The sequence below is a fragment of the Prunus persica genome, chromosome G3 (assembly GCF_000346465.2).
Source record: "Prunus persica cultivar Lovell chromosome G3, Prunus_persica_NCBIv2, whole genome shotgun sequence".
NCBI classification, from domain to species: domain Eukaryota; kingdom Viridiplantae; phylum Streptophyta; class Magnoliopsida; order Rosales; family Rosaceae; genus Prunus; species Prunus persica.
Genome location: NC_034011.1, coordinates 24,281,948 through 24,303,560, shown reverse-complemented (window position 1 = coordinate 24,303,560; position 21,613 = coordinate 24,281,948). Strand labels below are relative to the sequence as shown.

At 39.1% G+C, this 21,613-nt stretch overlaps 2 protein-coding genes across 3 annotated transcripts; both read right to left on the bottom strand.

Annotated features, from left to right (window-relative positions):
* On the bottom strand, window positions 584-20,628 carry LOC18783867 (phenolic glucoside malonyltransferase 1). Of its 2 annotated transcripts, XM_020560201.1 has the most exons (2): window positions 19,405-20,628; window positions 584-992 (listed from the first exon to the last, which is right to left on the bottom strand). In XM_020560201.1, exons 1-2 carry the CDS (start codon window positions 20,515-20,517, stop codon window positions 624-626), a joined length of 1,482 nt encoding a protein of 493 aa, XP_020415790.1. In that variant the 5' UTR covers window positions 20,518-20,628; the 3' UTR covers window positions 584-623. The 2 variants fall into 2 exon arrangements, with proteins under 2 accessions (XP_020415790.1, XP_007217573.1); XM_007217511.2 differs by lacking the exon at window positions 584-992 and having other exon boundaries at window positions 18,907-20,621.
* Window positions 1,891-3,774, bottom strand: LOC18784206 (phenolic glucoside malonyltransferase 1). Its single transcript, XM_007216184.2, has 2 exons — window positions 3,690-3,774; window positions 1,891-3,447 (listed from the first exon to the last, which is right to left on the bottom strand). Exon 2 carries the CDS (start codon window positions 3,326-3,328, stop codon window positions 1,937-1,939), a length of 1,392 nt encoding a protein of 463 aa, XP_007216246.1. The 5' UTR covers window positions 3,329-3,447; window positions 3,690-3,774; the 3' UTR covers window positions 1,891-1,936.

The following is a 21,613-nucleotide window of genomic DNA, read 5'->3' as shown; positions in this document are numbered from 1 at the left end:
TGCAGCACCGTGTAGTTAGTGAAATACAAAATGGGGCTGATATCAGGCCACGCCACACAATAGAAGCCTGGCTTGGTATATCATCATTTTCTAGTTTTAGAAGTGGGGTATCACTGTACCGGAAATGTCACCACTGGATTGGTAATCAATTCTGTCAAGGCTTATATATTAAAACCTCGTTTGTTACACATGATTGTCTTGACATGAACTATGTTTAGAGACGTCTTGGTTTGGCTTGGCTTGGTCTAAGTTGGATAATAGTTATCCTGTGTTTGGTGTATGCTTAGACTAGGACTAGATTTTTTTATTTTATCAAAACTATCTATATATATTGGGTCAGGAATGTTACACCTTTTGAATAATCACCATGATTGTGACGATGAGTTTTTGTTATCATAGAAAATATTTAGATATTAAATATTTTTTAACACCTGATTTATTTTGTATCAATATTCCAGGAACATCATTAATTCGATGCAATTATTTTGGTTGAGTTAGTTGGAAGCATTATTTTTTGCAAAACTGAAAGTAGCTGGGATATTGAATATTGGTTGAGTAAGTTGGATGCATTATTTCATTTTGTGGTTGTGATAGTAGCTGGGATATTGAATGTTGCTTTTATTTCATCTGCCTTGAGTGAGCAAACCCATGTAACTGAGTGATCTTGTTGCTTCTTCTTTGCCATCAAAGTCATCACTGATTGCCTGAATCTTTCTAGAAGAAAAGGCGATGTTAGCAAATAGAGAAGCAAAAACCTGCATGTTATGTTTGTCTAAGACCAACCCAACATTAACAACCCCAGCATCAGTCTTGGCATCTGAAAAGGAGATAGCTCTGGTTCTATCTATGGAAACGATCTCAACCTTCTTTGGTCTTCCCCATCCAAAATTAGTCTCAGAAACACCAAACCGATGTGAACCGGCAAGCGTAAGCATTCTCTCACTAGTCACAGCAAACAACCTTGAAACCCAATTCTCTGCCCCATCCAACACCCCCTTCTCCAAACTCTTTATAGCTTACCTGATTGCGTTCACAGCCACAACCACCTAGGCCATTCCCGGTAGGGATGGTTCTCACTCCATGACTCCTCCACTTCACCGAGGCATTATGGCTCGGACCACACTGAGGCCATTATTGCCCAGTGATGACTATCACAAACTCTATGGTGCTCTGCTCGGGATGAATAAATTCTCCATGACTGCTCCTCATTTGTCCAGCACCAAATACCACCTAGCACCAAGCACGACTTGCCTCTAAAGCTGGCTTGAGCAAGATATCAACATACGACAACTACTCGGCTTCGCCAAACCTTTCTATGGACTTGTAAAGTCCCCAGCCAAAGAACTACTCTTAGACTGCGGACATGGGGGGCTTGTTGACGCACAGTTATGACCAAGGCCGACATTGCTTTTGGGCCTCACCATTACAGGCCCAAGGGTTCAACACTGAACATTATGTGCGACATTGGTTTGTAATAAAAGTTGGCATAATGAGTTGTCAAGTACTTTGATATTATGAACAAGTCCCACTGTAATGAGTCGTCAACTTCTTCTTTATTCATTGAGAATTGGATAGGGAGACAAGCGAATCTGAGTCACACATGTTGTTGCAGCTTGTTCTTCGACAAATTGACTTGCACTAAGTTCGAGTTCCATTTTTATAAATTAGACTAATTTATAATCATTTATACTATCGTTTGTATCAAAGAAAAAAATAAAAGAGAAACAGTTGTTCTACGGCTCTTCCTTCAACAAATTAAGACCAATTTTATGCGTGGATTCAAAGGTCGTGAAGCCCTTTAGCAAACGCAGAAGCAATAGCTTGCATATGATTTTCACAAAGGGAACCCCGAAATTATTACTCCCCAAAATATAAAGTGGAGAAAGAAAATGCTGTTGAATCCAAGCATACTAGTATATTGACGAGGCTTCAAGCTTCAAGGGTTTTGAAGACCTTTAGCAAATAGAGAAGCAAAAACCTGCATGCTATGTTTGTCTAAGACCAACCCAACATCAACAACCCCAGCATCAGTCTTGGCATCTGAAAAGGAGATAGCTCTGGTTCTATCTATGGAAACAATCTCAACCTTCTTTGGTCTTCCCCATCCAAAATCAGTCTCATAAACACCAAACCGATATGAACCGGCAAGCGTAAGCATTCTCTCACTAGTCACAGCAAACAACCTTGAAACCCAATTCTCTGCCCCATCCAACACCCCCTTCTCCAAACTCTTTATAGCTTCACTGATTGTGTTCACAGCCACAACCAACCCATCTTCTCCAAACAAGGCTTTTGTTTCGGCAACTGCTGTACGTCCCGCTATGCAGTTCCCAAAATAGTTTGGAGATATAGGAGGATCCAAGCGAGACCTGCAGTCCACGTTAAAAGCCAGACGTGTTTGGTCACTGTTTATTTCCTCTGCCTTGACTATGCAAACCCATGTATAGGCACAAGCTAGAGTGAAAGTTGACACATGAACTGAACGAATATCTTCTTGTTTCTGCTCTGCCAATTTAGCCTTTAACAATTGCCTCAGTGTTTCTATATCTGCTCTTGTGAATTCAAAGGTGCCTCGGATAGAGCCCGGTGGGGGTTTCCTCTCCCAAAACATTAAGCTTCTATTGTTGGGACCGTCCTTATTTCGATAGGAGTTCGAGTAGAGTACTCCGAGCTGAGCTGGATCTTGAATGACCCTTCTGTCATAGAATTGTTTCAGCTGATCAGGTAGCACTGAATTAGATTGATCATCATGTTTGCAAATGTGAGCCCAAGATTTCACAAACAAAGTTGAAGTCTTGCCATCTAGAATTGCGTGGTGCATGGAAGTTCCAATGGAAAAGCCACAGTTGGGAAAGACAGTGATTTGCAATGCCACCACTGCAGCTTGTTCATGAGAAGCTCCCAACTCGGGTACAAGAGGATGGTACTCTGTGGCTTCAACGAAGTCACCACTTGAAAGATGGTAGAAGTCAGCATTAGACTCTGCTATCGTGAGTGAAATGGCGTCGCCTTGGACATAGCTAAGAACGGGCTTTTGGGAGTCTTGAGGCCAAGTGAGGTTTCCTGCTAGAGGTAGAAAGTGCTGGAGGGTGTTAGAGAGTGAGGTTTTGAGTCTGGTGATAAGTACGGAATCAAAGAAGAGTGGTGTTGCAGAGGAAGTAGGCATTTGGTAGAAATAAAGGCGCTGGACCGGCCCAAACCTTAACCAACGGATATCGAAAAAGGTAAGGGGAAGGGAGCTCGGGGAAGAGAATGCCCCGGGTGAGGGTGGAGGAGGAGGAGCCACCCTGCAAACTTCAACTACTTTAACTGAGCTAGGGTTTGCCATTGCCAATTGGAGATGGAAGTTAGAAGCTTGAGTTATTCTGATCTTTTTGCCCCTTTTTATCACACAACTAGACAGTGCAGATGAAGTAGTGTTGTACGGAGGCGTAGTAGATATGTGACCTATATCAAGCAGAGGAAAAATGTGACAAATATAAACAAACCAATAATTCACTGATATTTATACTAGTTGGACTTTGTAGCCTATCCAGAAACCCAATACACCCAATACACTCACAAACATTTGACCCAAAAGAATACTCAAATTCTTACTGGCAAACAAATAGCAAAAGAGATCTAAAACAATTGTGCGAAGCAACTCATAAACAAAAAGAGGAAACAACAAGAAGAGAAGAGAAACTTACGAACTCTTCTTGTTGCTCACAAAGTTGCTAGCACTCCCAATAGGAAATAAAGAGTTACAAATATAAGGCAAACACACCGAATGATCAAAATAGGAGAGATAAAACTGAAGTTGTTATATGCAGCACCACAGAAGCATACGAAAAAGGAGAATTTATTCTCTCTTAAAGAGCAAAGGGAAGTGTACTTGGTGAAATACAAAATGTGGCTGATATCAGGCCACACCACACAATAGTCAGGTAGCCTATTAGAAGCCACAAAACCACATGGGTAAAAGTGAACACTTGGCTTGGTATATTATTTTCAAGTTTTAAAAGTGGGTACATACGATTTGTCTTCAATCCTCCTATACACTAATGACATGTTTATTAATTTGTAATTAAATTAAGAGAAATTAAATTGAGGATAAATTGAATTTAAGAGGGGTTGAATTGAGGAAAATTAAATTCCGGATTCTTATTAAAGTTGTTTACTAAACCATATGGATTGAAGGGGAGTTAAATTCTGGATTTCTATTGAAGTTTTTTACTAAATCATATGAAATTAGGGCATGAGTTGTACTAATTACTAAAATGTCCTCGTTGTTAGGTTAAAGTAGATGGTAAATTTGAAATTTTAAAAATTGTGTGAGGATATAATGGGTAAAAAAGATGAATTCCTAATGAGTTAGTTCTCCAGGAATTAAAATATCACCTCCCATCTAAGAATTAAATTCCTCCAAAATTAAGAATTCAATTCCTAATTTTGTGTGGGTCTCACTTAGGGGTGGGCACAGTTCGGATTGGACCGGTTTTTGCCTCAAATTAGAACCGATCCGATACTATTCATTCAGTTTGATTCGGTTTGATTTTAATAAAAAAATTTCAAAAACTGTCCGATTCAAGTTGAATTATTTCCGGTCCGGTTTCGATTCTAGTTCGGTTTTGAACCGGATTATAAAAATTATTTTTTAATACAATTCTCAACTGAAATATTATTATTTTTACTTGAAAATTAACAAATTATTCAATTTCATCTAAAAATAAATATTAAAGTTAGAAAAGAGATATATTTTGAAATTGAACTTGGACAAATATTAGTTTTTTTTTTTGTGAAATTAAAAATATAGCATTAAATATAAATATATATTAAAATTATATATATTTTTAATTTGACTAGTTCGGTCCGGTCCGATTTTTGAAGACATGGAATCGGATCCAAAATCGGTCCAAACTTGTCCGGTTCGATTTTTGACCAGTTGTTGATTTTTTGGTCAACTCGATTTTTTTCCAGTTTGGTTCGGTGCGATTCAACTCAGATTTCCGGTTCGTCGGTTTGAATGCCCACCCCTGATCTTACTTACTTTTCAATTCCTTAATGTGAAGTAAACGTAGAAATCATCCATAGATGGAATTCAATTCTTGATTAGTAAACACCATAAGTGTTTAGTACATAGGTAAATGTCACCACTGGATTGGTAATCAATTCATTCAAAGCTTATGTTCTAAGTGTTAGTACATAGGTAAATGTCACCATTTGATTGGTTTTCAATTCATCCAACGCCGTACGATTACTACTTATCACCAAACCTTGCGTCTTTAATTTGGCACGCGAACATCGTTTACCTTTTATTTCTCTTCTTTATTTTGCAATGGCTTCACCTCCATTTCTTTCTTAAGAGGTCCCAGTTTAGTTTCACCTTCGTTTTCTTGACTACCATTCCTTCATCCATGGGATGGCTGTCCACCATATATAACTTGTCGACCATATCAGTAGGAATCGGATAGCTTTAGTTCGTTGTCCCATATGTTACTAGTTAAAACATGTGGACCATAATATTGTTATTTTTGCTGCGCATGAATAATTATGGAAGAGCAATTTTTTGATAAACTTCTTAATAGCACCCACAAGAGTGAGAAAATTGTGGAGGATTACTGTTAAAAGTGTTATAAAAATAATCTGGGATATGTGCGAATTTTGAGCTGCACGTAAAGTAGATGAGACACAGTATTTAACGAGGTTCGGTTACGCCTACGTCCTCGGAGAGCAGCAACAGTAACCTTTCACTATATAATAATATGACTACAATAGTGTTTACAATATGTGTGACTCACTGAATTTTCTCTCTACTTACTTACCCTCTTCTTTTCTCTTCTTCTTCTCTCTTCTTTTTCTCTTCTCCTCTTTCTTTCTTTTCTCCGTTGGTCACACTCCCCTTTACAATTGGTATGCCTATTTATAGGCTAATGTTTAGGCAAAATACAGGGAAGGGAAGGTTCCTGGAAGATGCAAGGAAACTTCCTGAATTGATAAATACAGGGAAGGAAAGTTCCTGGAAGATGCAAGGAAACTTCCTGAATTGATAAATACAGGGAAGGAAAGTTCCTGGAAGATGCAAGGAAACTTCCTGAATTGATAAATACAGGGAAGGGAAAATTCCTGGAAGATACAAGAAAACTTCCTCTGTGGGCTCTACCTTCAAACTTTTACAACACTTCCCCTTGGAGACCACATGTCCTTAGATTGGTTGCCTCATTAAAACCTTGCTTGGAAAAACCCAGTGGGAAAAAACCTAAGCGAAGGAAAAAGAGTACAACGTGCATATGTCCTATGTTAGAGGACTTTTGAATGCTCCCCCTGATTTTGCATGCTCCAACTTGATTGCTTGCAGAGTTGTCGTAATCCGATGCCATGCACTAACTTTTGGAATGTACATTTCGGCAATGATTTAGTGAAGAGATCTGCCAGGTTATCACTTGAACGGATTTGTCTGACTTTGATTTCTTGACTCTTCTGGAGCTCATGTGTATAGAAAAACTTTGGTGATATGTGCTTGGTCCTGTCACCCTTGATATATCCTCCTGTGATCTGAGCAATACAAGCTGCATTGTCCTCATTCAGAATTGTTGGAGTGTCTGTTGTTGAGGGTAGGGCACATGTGCTTCGGATGTGATGGATTACCGACCTTAACCAAACGCATTCACGACTGGCTTCATGGAGGGCAAGTATTTCTGAGTGATTAGAAGATGTGGCCACTAATGTTTGTTTTGTTGAGCGCCATGAGATCGCAGTTCCTCCACATGTAAATACATACCCAGTCTGTGATCGTCCTTGATGTGGATCAGAGAGATATCCTGCATCAGCATAACCAATAATACTCTGGGCATTGGTCGATTCACTGGAATAGAATAACCCCATGTCTGTTGTCCCACGAAGGTATCGTAGAACATGTTTGATGCCGGTCCAGTGTCGCCTTGTTGGAGCAGAACTGTACCTTGCTAACAGATTTACTGAGAATGATATGTCTGGTCTGGTACATTGTGCTAGGTACAATAAAGCACCTATTGCACTAAGATATGGTACTTCTGGACCAAGGACCATTTCATCATTCTCTTTTGGACGATATGGGTCTTTCTTAGTGTCAAGCGATCGAACGACCATTGGAGTGCTAAGTGGATGGGCTTTATCCATGCCAAACCGTTCCAATACTTTCTCAGTATAAGTTGATTGATGCACCAAAATTCCATTAGCACTGTGCTCAATCTGCAAGCCAAGACAATATTTTGTCTTTCCAAGGTCCTTCATCTCAAACTCACGTTTGAGATAATCAACAGTCTTTTGAAGCTCTTCAGAAGTTCCAATTAGATTCATGTCGTCGACATATACTGCCACTATCGCAAATCCAGACTCTGATTTCTTAATAAACACACATGGGCAAATAGGATCATTTGTGTATCCTTCCTTCAGTAAATACTTACTGAGACGATTGTACCACATTCGTCCAGATTGTTTTAGCCCATATAATGATTTTCTCAATTTAACTGAGAACATGTCCCGTGGTTTGTTTCTGGCTGCTTCAGGCAACCTGAATCCTTCTGGAACTTTCATGTATATATCTGTATCCAATTCTCCATACAAATATGCGGTAACGACATCCATGAGTCTCATTTCAAGTTTTTCTGAAACCGCCAAACTTATTAGGTAACGGAATGTAATTGTGTCCATTACTGGAGAGTACGTTTCCACATAATCAATTCCAGGCCTTTGTGAAAAACCTTGCGCAACGAGTCGCGCTTTATACCTTGAGATCTCATTTTTCTTATTGCGCTTTCTTGTAAATACCCACTTGTAACCTACAGGGTGCACATTGGGTGGAGTTGGACTAATATGTCCAAAAACACTCTTTTTTTCCAAAGAATTTAATTCTGCCTGGATTGCATCTTTCCACTTGGGCCAATCTTGCCTCTGTGTACATTCATTAATAGAGCACGGCTCAATATCATCATCTTTTATGATTTCAACAGCCACTGAGAATGCAAATATATCATCGATGATCATCTCATTTCTACTCCACAATTCATCAGTGGACGTATAATTTATGGAGATTTCTTGACTTTCAGGTACGGTTGCCACTCCAGGGGCACTTGTCTCACCAATGACGTTTTCCTTGTCAAGAAGTACCTGTCCCTCTTTGGGGGCATTTGAATTATGAATTGTGGGCTCTCTATTTATTTCATTTGGATTCATTTTGTCCATCAACTTCCTCTTTCGAGGAATTGAATCCTTTGAGCCTAGTGGTCTGCCACGTTTTAGGCGTGCAGCAGATGAACCATTTGCTGGGACATTGCTTTGTCCATTATGGACATCAATCCGTGCGGGTGCATTTGCAGCTGGGATATGAGATTTCGTCACCTTTGCTGCATCATTAAATGCATCTGGCATCTGATTGGCAATACTTTGGAGGTGAACGATCCTTCTCACTTCGTTTTCGCATTGAGCAGTATGAGGATCGAGATGAGACAATGTGGATACATTCCAGGACAATTCATGTCGTTTTTCAGGAATGAGTTTGCCTTGTTCTTTAGACACAGATTTTTCTCCCCCTAATGGTGGGAAGATTGTCTCATCAAAATCACAATCCGCAAATCGTGCGGTAAAAATATCACCCGTCAAGGGTGCCAAGTATCTGATGATAGATGGTGAATCAAAACCAACATAAATTCCCAATCTACGTTGAGGGCCCATCTTAGTACGTTGCGGTGGTGCAATGGGCACATATACCGCACACCCAAAAATTCTTAAATGTGAAATGTTTGGTTGATTTCCCAATACGAGTTGTATCGGAGAACATTGATTGTTGGTGACGGGCCTCAATCGTACAAGCGATGCTGCATGTAAAATGGCATATCCCCAAGCAGAAACTGGCAACTTTGTTTTCATTAGCAAAGTGCGTGCTATCAATTGAAGGCGTTTAATTAAAGCTTCTGCCAAGCCATTTTGAGTATGCACATGGGGAACAGGATGTTCAATATCAATGCCTAGTGACATGCAGTAGTCATCAAAAGTCTGAGATGTAAATTCACCAGCATTATCGAGTCTGATTGACTTAATGGGATAATCTGGGAATTGGGCTCGTAATTTAATTATCTGAGCCAAAAGCCTAGCAAATGCCATATTCCGAGTAGATAAAAGACAAACGTGTGACCATCGGGTAGATGCGTCTACCAAGACCATAAAGTATCGAAATGGTCCACATGGGGGATGAATGGGTCCACAAATGTCCCCTTGAATTCTCTGCAAAAATGATGGAGACTCAACATCAACCTTTGGTTGTGATGGTCTGATCACCAACTTCCCTTGTGAACAAGCTTGGCAAAAGATGTCGCTTGATAACATAATGTGTTTAGTCAACAAGGGATGTCCTTTAGAGTTGGTGATGATCCTGCGCATCATGGTGGATCCAGGATGACCCAACCTGTCATGCCAAAGCTTAAAAGCATTTGAGTCAGTGGACTCTTGGTCCATGACACTATGTGCCTCAATTGTCCGTATGGTTGTGTAATACAACCCTGATGAGAGCTCACAAAGCTTTTCCAGTATATGCTTTTGAGTATCACTGGAGGTAATACAAAGATATTCCATGTTTTCCTCTTTCTTTGTTTCAACATGGTAGCCATTCAAACGTATATCTTTGAAACTCAACAGATTCCTTCTGGAGTTAGGTGAATACAAAGCATCTGGAATGGACAGTATTGTTCCATTCGGTAACATAATTTGGGCTATTCCTGAACCTTCAATCAGATCTGCAGGACCTGATATGGTTGTTACCTTTGCTTTTGTAAGCATTAATTTTGAGAAATACTTCCGATCTTGAAAGATCGTATGAGTAGTTGCGCTGTCTGCAAGACAAATATCTCTGTCATAGCCTTTGTTTTGAGGGCATCCATAATTTGCATCCATGCCACCAAATAAGTAAAATAAGCTGGATTAATAAAGAAGAAAACATTACCACTTTTATTGGATTGAAATTTAAACAACACTTCAGCTAATACAAGTAGTATATTAAGGAATTTAATCTAATTCGGACACATAACCTTCATTCCCTCTTTCAGTAACAAAATCAGAAACATCTAGATGCGTCTTGTTTGGCTGACGTGATATTTCTGATGAGCCATCTGTGGCTGGCGGAGCATGATCAACGTAATTTATCTCTACTTTCCTGTTCTTAAGTGAAGCTTGATAGAGATCCGCCAAATGCCTGGGCGTACGACATGCGCGCACCCAATGTCCCTTTGCACCACATCTGTGACAAGGGCTTTCAACATTTCTAGGCACATGGCTCATCTGTGCCTTTCCCTTATTACGGGATGCATTTTTGCCATTCGTGGATGGACCGCTCCTTGGACCTAAGCCCTCTGAACGAGCACCACGATTTTTTCTACTTCCTTGCCAGTGGCCACGCTTGCCCCCTCGCCCACGTTTGTGGATACTGCCACGAGATGAAGTGGCATTCACTTCCTGAGATGCAGCATTTATTTCAGGAAGTGGTGCTGAGCCCGTTGGGCGAGATTGATGATTCTTTAATAAGAGCTCATTATTCTGCTCAGCTAACAAGAGGCAAGATACAAGTTCCGAGTACTTCTTAAAACCGCTATGTCTGTATTGCTGCTGAATGAGGACATTTGAAGCATGAAAAGTGCTCAGAGTTTTTTCGAGCATATCCTCATCAGATATATTTTCCCTACATAGCCTCATTAATGAGGTAATTCTGTGCATAGCAGAGTTATACTCGGACACTGACTTGAAATCTTGAAATCTCAAGTGGGTCCATTCGTATCTAGCTCTTGGGAGAGTCACCGTCTTCTGGTGATCGAATCTTTCACCTAGAGCTTTCCATAGAACCAACGGTTCATCAACCACCACATATTCGCTCTTCAGCGCTTCATGGATGTGGCGGCGAAGAAAGATCATGGCCTTCGCATTCTCTTCAGGCGAAGCATCATTCTCATCTACAATTGTTTGTCCGAGGCCATTGGCTCGTAGATGAATTTTGGCATCCAGGACCCATGATAAATAGTTGTCCCCGGAAAGGTCCAAGGCAGCAAACTCTAGTTTTGCCAAATTTGCCATCCAAAACTTTAGGCTCGAGATCTGGGATATTAAGCCACTTATTAATAGGAATTTCAGGTCCTCATTATTCAGGTATATTAATTGATGATAAAAGTAAAGTGTTATGAATTTGCTGGTATGGATGATAAACCCGCACCACACTTTAAATAAATGTAAATGTGCGGTAAAATAAATTCATAAATTAAATTGCTTGCTGTATGGACGTTAATCCCGCACCATACCTTAAATAAAATTAAATGTGCGGTAAAGTAAACGTGCTTGTATGGGCACTAATCCTGCTCCATACATTTAAATAAAAGCAAAGGCGTGGGCGAATTTAAATAAAAGCAAAGGCGTGGGCGATAAACCCGCACCACCCTTTTAAATAAATACTGTTGTATGGGTAATAAACCTACACCATACAGTAAATAAAATAAATGTACGGTAAAGTAAATTTGCGATAAAGTAAAGGTGCATGTATGGGTAATAAACATACACCATACAGTAAATAAAATAAATGTGCGGTAAAGTAAATTTGCGATAAAGTAAAGGTGCATGTATGGGTAATAAACCTACACAATACAGTAAATAAATGTGGGGTTAAAACCACCACCGAATAAAATAAGAAAAAAGTTAGTATTAGTAACGGTCTCCCACTGATAATATGTTTAGTATTACCAAGGGTCCATTTTTGTTAATGGTTAGTAATAGAGAAGCAGATAGATATAGTATTATTATATAGTGTTGAGTTGAAAAATTTCAGAAATAAAAGGAGAGACTATCGTGCTGATAACGTGTTATAAAAATAACCTGGGATATGTGCGAATTTTGAGCTGCACGTAAAGTAGATGAGACACAGTATTTAACGAGGTTCGGCTACGCCTACGTCCTCGGAGAGCAGCAACAGTAACCTTTCACTATATAATAATATGACTACAATAGTGTTTACAATATGTGTGACTCACTGAATTTTCTCTCTGCTTACTTACCCTCTTCTTTTCTCTTCTTCTTCTCTCTTCTTTTTCTCTTCTCCCCTTTCTTTCTTTTCTCCGTTGGTCACACTCCCCTTTACAATTGGTATGCCTATTTATAGGCTAATGTTTAGGCAAAATACAGGGAAGGGAAGGTTCCTGGAAGATGCAAGGAAACTTCCTGAATTGATAAATACAGGGAAGGAAAGTTCCTGGAAGATGCAAGGAAACTTCCTCTGTGGGCTCCACCTTCAAACTTTTACAACAAAAAGAAATTTAAAGCTCTATTTTTGGAAGAGATATATTAATAATTAATAGAATTGTTCACAAGCACATAGATTTATGGAAGGATGCGTTTACAAGAGTTTTAAATTTTCTTGGAGAACTTCTACAAGTATCTTAAATGCGGGGGGTCTTTTGGTGAGTCACAACAAGATTAGTTGATGACTTAATATTGTATACAACTACTCTCAAATGAAATTTAAATATAATTTCATAAGATGGAATGTATTTCCTTACATTAAATCCAATTATTAAGGTTTTAACTGGAGAGTGAGTTAATTATCGAGGAGAATGGGTTTATCAGCCTAAATCTTTAAAGTCATTATAGTGGATACCCAACATAGTTGACTAGATCATATCCCAAGATCTAGGTTCACAAGTGACAATTAAATTATAGCTGAGTAAGTAGTAGCATTGCATAGATTATATCTACTACCCATGTCCTATGATGGAACAATGATGCCTGCAATGTGTTTTAGGATAATCTTTGTTTTTAATGATTCATATAGCTTGGAAATCCAAGTGGGCTATAGCAGGATACTCTTAATAGGAAGTCACCTATATGAATCTGAAATGGGGCTGTTTCTATGAGAAATTTTTAAGATTAATTTCTTAAAGCACTCATGAATCTAGGAGTTGCCTAGAGTTGTAAGCACATCCTAGAACTAGATGTGTTTGGTGAGGTATTGTGTGAATACTATTTTCTAGGATTGCACAAACAGCTAAGCAACTCAAGACACATTCACTAATTATCCAAGTAAACTTGATGGTATTTCACTCGGGAAGGTTTAAGGTCAACAACTACCTATCCTAATGTGGTATCTTTCTAATCGAAATCTTTCAAGTGTCTGCATTTTTATTTTCATAAAACATTTCTTATTATTGGATGTATAAAATTAGAAGTTACAGTGAATGGGTTTTAAATGAAAAGTTATATAAGCAAGAGTTTTACACCATGACTCTTCATTATGTGACATAACCTGTAACATCCTATATCGACCAATGGAGAACTGGTGATGTAATATCTTACATTGACCAACGAAGAGGGGGTGATGTGCCTTATATGTACATGCCCACCTCCATCTAGCATAAGGCTTTTTGGGAGCTCACTGGCTTCGGATTCCATGGGAATTCTGAAGTTAAGTGAGTTTGGGGTAGAGCAATTCCAAGATGGGTGACCTACTGAGAAATTGCTCTTGAGCTCCCAGAAACAAAACCGTGAGGGAAGAGGCCCAAAACGAACAATATCGTGCTATGGCAGAGCTGATCTGGGATGTGACAGAATGGTATCAGAGACACTCTCCCTTGTGGTGCGAGTGTGTCGACAAGGATGTCGGGCCCCTAAGGGGGTGGATTGTAACATCCCACATCGACCAACGGAGAGGGGATGATGTGCCTTTTATGTACATGCCCACGCCCATTTAGCACGAGGTCATTTGGTTGCTCACTGACTTTAGAGTCAGGGGAACTCCGAAGTTAAGCGAGTTTGGGCTAGAGCAATCTCAAGATGGATGACTCACTAGAAAGTTGCTCGTGATTTCCCAAAAACAAAATCTTGAGGGCAGGGGCCCAAAGCGGACACTATTGTGCTACGGCGGAGCTGATCTGGGATGTGACAGAATGGTATCAGAGCCATTCTGCCTTGTGGTATGAGTGTGCCGACGAGGACGTTGGGCCCCTAAGGGGGGTAGATTGTAACATCCCACATTGGCCAACGGAGAGACGGTGATGTGCCTTATATGTACATGCCCACCTCCATCTAACACGAGGCCCTTTGGGAGCTCACTAGGTTTTTAGTCAGGTGAACTCCGAATGTAAGCGAGTTTGGGCTTGAGCAATCCCAGGATGGGTGACTCACTGGGAAGTTGCTCGTGAGTTCTCAGAAACAAAACCGCGAGGGCAAGAGGGGACCCAAAGCAAACAATATTGTGCTACGGCGGAGCCGATCCGGGATGTGACAGAATGGTATTAGAGCCACTCTGTCATGTGGTGCCAGTGTGCCAAAGAGGACATCGGGCCCTAAAGGTTGGTGGATTGTAACATCCCACATCGACCAATGGAGAGGGGGTGATATGCTTTATATGTACATGCCCACCTCTATTTTGCACGAGGTCTTTTGGGAGCTCACTAGCTTCAGCGTTATGGGAACTTCAAAGTTAAGCGAGTTTGGGCTGAAGCAATCCCAGGATGGGTAACTCACTGAGAAGTTGATTGTGAGTTCCCATAAACAAAACCGCGAGGGTAAGAAGGGGCATGAAGCGGACAATATCGTGCTACGGCGGAGCCGATCCGAAATATGACATAACCCTTCTAAACAGGTTTTTTTAGCATTATAAATACTGCAACACATTGAGTATTTAATAAAGAGTTTTCATTCAATGCTTTTGTCAATGAAATAGAGTCTCATATTGAGACACAGTTCAAGCACAAGTTTGTATTCGTTGTTCTTGTGGTTTGGAGTGCCACTATCATAAGAGGGAGGTTGTTATATATCCCGAGAGACGTTTGCTATTCGAATCTTGAAGCACAGGGGCAATTTCATCTTAAGGACATAGAACCAAACTCTAGACTCGACAATATTCTGATTTTCCTAAAACTTCTCTTATATTGTGTTTAGTTATTTTATGCATTTAGTTTGGTATGCGTAATAGGATATGAGGCCATCTCTAGTTATAGGGCTATAAATTTAGCCCTCCTAAATATTAATTTTTTAAAATATAATGTAGGGTTAAATTTTTTCATCTCCAATCATGCGGGATTTTAGGGCCCTTTATATTTTATTATTTTGAGAAAGATTATGGTACAACACTTGTACATTCCACAACTATGTATTGTTTAATTTAATTAAACTACTATTTAGTATTTAGAGACAATATTGCATATATGACACGTGTACGTTGATAAGCATTTAATAAGATTTCTGATAAGATTGTGTCTACAGGGCACTTCTTATCCTGAAGGAATCTTAATAATTTATCGGATATGATTTTCGAGTTACACATGTCAGTTCGGGAGCAACTACCCTGATTTCCTATTATATTTTTGTTGACGTGGCACCTCTTATCTTCATCTTCAACTGTTAATAAATGGAGTGTTTTTAATTCAGTATTTCATAACTTCATCTCCTTCCCTTGTAAATGGAAGGATTGATGGCTTAAGCTAACACTGAACTACAAGTAGTCTGATTAGAGGGCTAAAGGGCCAAATGTGGTCCTTCAAATTTAGCCCATTTTTTTCATAACCCATGATTATATTTGGCTTATGTCCATAGCTGAAGATGGCCTGACTGACAGCTCTATAATGCTATTTAAACAATTATTATTTAAATATTCTCTGTTGACTATTTGACTCAATAATGCACCCATATGCAAAGTTGCTTTCTGCAGGTGGTTGATTGGCAGTACAAATTGCATGGGAAATTGGCACCATCACGTGGGGAACAAAGGCTAGCAAAGATGGCTGGTCTTCTGACTTGATTCGATGCCTCCACCCATTGGCTTCTTTGAAAAGCCATCCTTTGGCTTTAAAGGGAATAGCAGCCCAGCAAAATAAAAAATGCTTATTTATTATAGTGCTTCTGAAATTTTGATCATATTTTATTTTATTTTTAAAATTAAAGTGGCCTATTTAACTTCTTTGATTGTGATTTCGTGTTTCATTTTACACTCTACTATTATCTCCATTAATAACTCTATCAATTTTAATGACATGACATGTCTATTTTAATTTTTTTACCATTAATAATGATGTGTCATGTATATGACCTATTTCTTTTGCTTAAGTGGAATAATAATATAATTACTTGTTTAGTTAAAAAATAGGCTTAAATGTTAAAATGGTCCCTGTGTTTTATCTCATAGGCCAATTTAGTCCCCGTGTTATGAATTTGGCCAATTTGGTCCTTGTATTTGTATATGTTAGTCAATGTGGTCCATTCCTTTAAAAATATAAAATTAATTTTAAAAAAAATATAATTGATGATAAAATTTTTAATTCAAACTGAAAATGGAATATATTTCTTTTAAATTTCACCTTCCCCAATTCGCCCACACACCTCAACCACCTCCCAAACCCAGCCACCATCACCACCACCACTCCAACCCCAAAACCATAGCCACCCTCACCACCATTCCAACCCCACCTAAACTACAACAACTCTCTCTCTCTCTCTCTCTCTCTCTCTCTCTCTCTCTGACAAATCATGAAGATCATCATAGCCAGTCACCGTAAGCTTGACGGCTCTACCGCCAATTGATCATCCTGGCTGTAGCAAAAGTCGATGACATCCAGACCCATGGATCGGAGAGGAGAGAGAGATGAAGGGTAGAGTATGAGAAAATCTTAAACAGAAGATAGAAGAAAATTTGCAGCAAGAAAAGAGTAAGCATCAATTCTACTAAGAACCCTTTTTTTTTTCCTACGAGAATCGAGACCATTGGAGGTTGAGGTTGTGTGAGTTTTAATCATTTTAGCATTATTATTATTTGAGTTTAAATCTTTACAATTAATTACAAAATTTTAAATTAATTTTAAATGTTCTTTTTTAAGGTTTTAACATAATTTTGACTAAAAGGATCAAATTTGTTAACAGATACAAACACAGGGACTAAATTGGCCAAATTAATAACACAAGGACTAAATTGGCCGATAAGATAAAACACAGGGACCATTTCAACATTTAAGCCTAAAAAATATATAAAAATTGGAAAAATTAATATATAAAAATCTGTCTTCTCCATCTCTCCCCCTTAAACTCTCCCTCCTTTAACTTCATAACCCAAAGCCACCCCCACCACCACATGGTCGAGACTGACATTTCCACCACTGCCACCAAACGACACCGACGAAACCAGAGTAAAAGCATTGGGTCAACTAGGAGGACGATCCTCCCGAAGAGCCTAGGAAGAAAAATGACGCGTCGTCTACTTTCCTAGCCGGAAGTGAACGTTGCCGAATTGAAGATCACCGAGAACTAGTTCCTTAATGACCCCGAAGACTAATATCAGCGTTGCATGATCTCTCTCTCTCTCTCTCTCTCTCTCTAAAATGTTCAACTTTTTTGTTTTAGTTAGGGTTTTGATGCAAATTACAGTAGAGTAGGGGTAGGGTTATTGGGTTATTTTGTAAATAATTTGGGGGATTTAAGAAGTCCAGTAGTCCAAGCAATTACTTTGCCCATGATTTTGACCTCTGCCCACAAAGATCTCATTGCTCAGGCTTACAATGGTCATTGATGAAGTTAGGGGTGAGGGAGGTCATGGGAGAGATGGAGAAGAAAGACTTTCATTTTTTATTTTTTTAAATTAAACAAGTAATTACAATATTTTATTCTAATAAAATGAAAAAAAAGTGGGTCTTTTTTACATGACACAACATCACTTGTGATAAAAAGACTAAAATAATCATGTTACGTTATGAAAACTGACAGAGTTATTAATGGAGATGACGATGGGGGGTAAAGTGGAACACAAAACTACTGTCAAGGGGGTTAAGTAAGCCACTTTGACTTTTTTTTTTTGAGTAAAATGAAATTTGACCGAAGTTTCAAGGAATACTACAGTAAATAAGTCAATAAAAAAATGAGAATTGGGAGAGAAAATAGAAAGAAGCCATTATGCCAAAGAGAAGAAAATTATCTGAAATTGTTCTTTGCTTTATATTTTGATTTTCCCTTCCTATTGTGATTTGTATGAGCTTAAGTTATTTGAGTATTTGGAAAATTGAGTGATAAATACTACTTGTATGTTATCATTGATTATAGTGGAATATTCCATATCAACTAGCACTTAGACGGACTCCATATCAACTAGCAGTGACAAAAGGATCACAACAACCTCAACTTTCTAACTTCCATCTTCAATTGGCAATGGCAAACCCAAGCTCAGTTAAAGTGGTTGAAGTTTGCAGGGTGGCACCTCCTCCTGCAAACTGCAACTACTTCTTGCTATTTTCTCTCCCAATTCTCCCTTTTTTATTTTGCTGGGCTGCCACTCCTTTCAAAACCAAAGGATCAGTGGCTCTTCAAAGAAGCCAACGGGTGGAGGCATCCAATCAAGTCAGAAGAACAGCCATCTTTGCCAGCCTTTGTACCACACGCGATGGTGCCAATTTCCCTTGCAATTTATCTGCCAATCAACCAAATATAAAGCTGCCGACAGCAAGGCAACTATGCATGGGGTGCATTATTGAGTCAAATAGTCAACAGAGAATATTTAAATCAAGATTGTTTAAATAGCATTAAAGAGCGGTCACGCAGGCCACATGCTGACAAACTCCTCCATTGAAAATTTTGCCCGTCTCATATGCTAAATAGTTTATTATTTATAGTTGGTGCTAATTGAATCTCTAGTGTTATCCAAAGTTTTCATGGCAGCCCATCTTTTCTCTCTCTTCCTTTTGTTCCGGCTTCTTCTCTATTTCTTCAATACTAGAAACAATTATCTCAAGGCATGAGAATCACAACTTCTTTTGTTCAAAATAATAAACCTGAACAATGCGTGCGACATTGGTTTGTAATAAAACTTGGCTCTTCCTTTTGTAGTTGTAATTTGGCCCAACAAAATGAGAGAAACAGACCATTGCAAACAAACATCCCGAAAGAAGAAAAAAATTGAACATCGATCAAATTATTCATCCCCCAAAAAACAAAGCGAAAACATTACACCAATTTCATGCGTGGATTCAAAGGTCTTGAAGCCCTTTAGCAAACACAGAAGCAATAGCTTGCATATGATTTTAACAAAGTGAACTCCGAAATTATTACTCCCCAAAATATAAAGTGGAGAAAGAAAATGCTGTTGAAACGAGGCTTCAAGCTTCAAGGGTTTTGAAGACCTTTAGCAAATAGAGAAGCAAAAACCTGCATGCTATGTTTGTCTAAGACCAACCCAACATCAACAACCCCAGCATCAGTCTTGGCATCTGAAAAGGAGATAGCTCTGGTTCTATCTATGGAAACAATCTCAACCTTCTTTGGTCTTCCCCATCCAAAATCAGTCTCATAAACACCAAACCGATGTGAACCGGCAAGCGTAAGCATTCTCTCACTAGTCACAGCAAACAACCTTGAAACCCAATTCTCTGCCCCATCCAACACCCCCTTCTCCAAACTCTTTATAGCTTCACTGATTGCGTTCACAGCCACAACCAACCCATCTTCTCCAAACAAGGCTTTTGTTTCGGCAACTGCTGTACGTCCCGCTATGCAGTTCCCAAAATAGTTTGGAGATATAGGAGGATCCAAGCGAGACCTGCAGTCCACGTTAAAAGCCAGACGTGTTTGGTCACTGTTTATTTCCTCTGCCTTGACTATGCAAACCCATGTATAGGCACAAGCTAGAGTGAAAGTTGACACATGAACTGAACGAATATCTTCTTGTTTCTGCTCTGCCAATTTAGCCTTTAACAATTGCCTCAGTGTTTCTATATCTGCTCTTGTGAATTCAAAGGTGCCTCGGATAGAGCCCGGCGGGGGTTTCCTCTCCCAAAACATTAAGCTTCTATTGTTGGGACCGTCCTTATTTCGATAGGAGTTCGAGTAGAGTACTCCGAGCTGAGCTGGATCTTGAATGACCCTTCTGTCATATAATTGTTTCAGCTGATCAGGTAGCACTGAATTAGATTGATCATCATGTTTGCAAATGTGAGCCCAAGATTTCACAAACAAAGTTGAAGTCTTGCCATCTAGAATTGCGTGGTGCATGGAAGTTCCAATGGAAAAGCCACAGTTGGGAAAGACAGTGATTTGCAATGCCACCACTGCAGCTTGTTCATGAGAAGCTCCCAACTCGGGTACAAGAGGATGGTACTCTGTGGCTTCAACTAAGTCACCACTTGAAAGATGGTAGAAGTCAGCATTAGACTCTGCTATCGTGAGTGAAATGGCGTCGCCTTGGACATAGCTAAGAACGGGCTTTTGGGAGTCTTGAGGCCAAGTGAGGTTTCCTGCTAGAGGTAGAAAGTGCTGGAGGGTGTTAGAGAGTGAGGTTTTGAGTCTGGGGATAAGTACGGAATCAAAGAAGAGTGGTGTTGCAGAGGAAGTAGGCATTTGGTAGAAATAAAGGCGCTGGACCGGCCCAAACCTTAACCAACGGATGTCGAAGAAGGTAAGGGGAAGGGAGCTCGGGGAAGCGAATGCCCCGGGTGAGGACGGAGGAGGAGGAGCCACCCTGCAAACTTCAACTACTTTAACTGAGCTTGGGTTTGCCATTGCCAATCGGAGATGGAAGTTAGAAGGTTGAGGCTGTTGTGATCCTTTTGTCACTGCTAGTTGATATGGAGTCTGTCCAAGTGCCTAGTTTTAAATCATTTTCATATTTCAAAAAGTGTGCGATCACCAAATCTTGCATCCTTTTCCATAAAAATTCATATGATTTCTTCTTGTAATTAAATGACATAAAATAAAAGCTTGCATGATATGCGCGGGAACATTATATATTTAGGATGAGAACATTCCACTATGCTACATGCAGTTTGAAAATGACGGAATACTTCACCATAACCAATGAGATACATACAAGTAGTATTTATCACTTAATTTTTTAAAGATTCAAGAATGTTAATAACCTTATTTCTAATCTTGTTTTTTTTTTGGACATTCTCCCTTCTCTTCATAATATGTGTCAATTTTCTTACACTTAAAATAATACCATTAATGCATCATAGAAGATATTTTTTTTCTTTCTTCCAAGTTTACCCTTACTAAACATATTAACTTTTTGGATAAACCGCCAAAAACCTTCTTGAATTATTTTAACCTTCAAACTTCACACCTTAAATAATTTATTCAGCCGATTTAGCCCTTGGACTAATTTAAATGGTCAATTTTGCACATATTGTTAAGTTTTTAGACTTTCATCCAATTTTCTGTTAATTATAAAGGTAAATTTGTCATTTTATAAGGACAATATCAAAAATATATATATATATATATAAGATCATGATTTCTTCTCTCTCTTTTCTTTATTCTTTTTCCTTTTCCTTCTTCTTCCTCTCTTTCTCTGTTCTTTCTTCTCTCCCTGTCTGCTTCATCTCTCCATATATATCTATCTCTCTCTCTCTCTCATATATTTCCCTCTTATTCTTCTCTCCCTCTCTCTTTCTTTCAAGAATCCGATTCAAAGTAGGCGTTGCCTTCTTCCCAAAGTGCACAATGCCTTCTCTGCAACACAGATGCACAGATATGAAAATCCATTCCAACACCGCCGCTCTCCCTTTCCTCGTCTGCTGGTAACAAAAATCAGCAAAAGAAATTGATAGCCAAACCAAATAAATGGACACTTAGCCAACACCAACGGTCAAATAAA

Excerpts from the sequence above, each read along its gene's own strand:
- LOC18784206 (XM_007216184.2), bottom strand. The coding sequence starts at position 3,328 with ATGGCAAACCCTAGCTCAGTTAAAGTAGTTGAAGTTTGCAGGGTGGCT.
- LOC18783867 (XM_020560201.1), bottom strand. The coding sequence starts at position 20,517 with ATGGCAAACCCAAGCTCAGTTAAAGTAGTTGAAGTTTGCAGGGTGGCT. Across the intron at positions 993-19,404 it reads TAAAGAGTTTGGAGAAGGGG|GTGTTGGATGGGGCAGAGAA; the intron begins GTGTTGGATGGG and ends TTGGAGAAGGGG.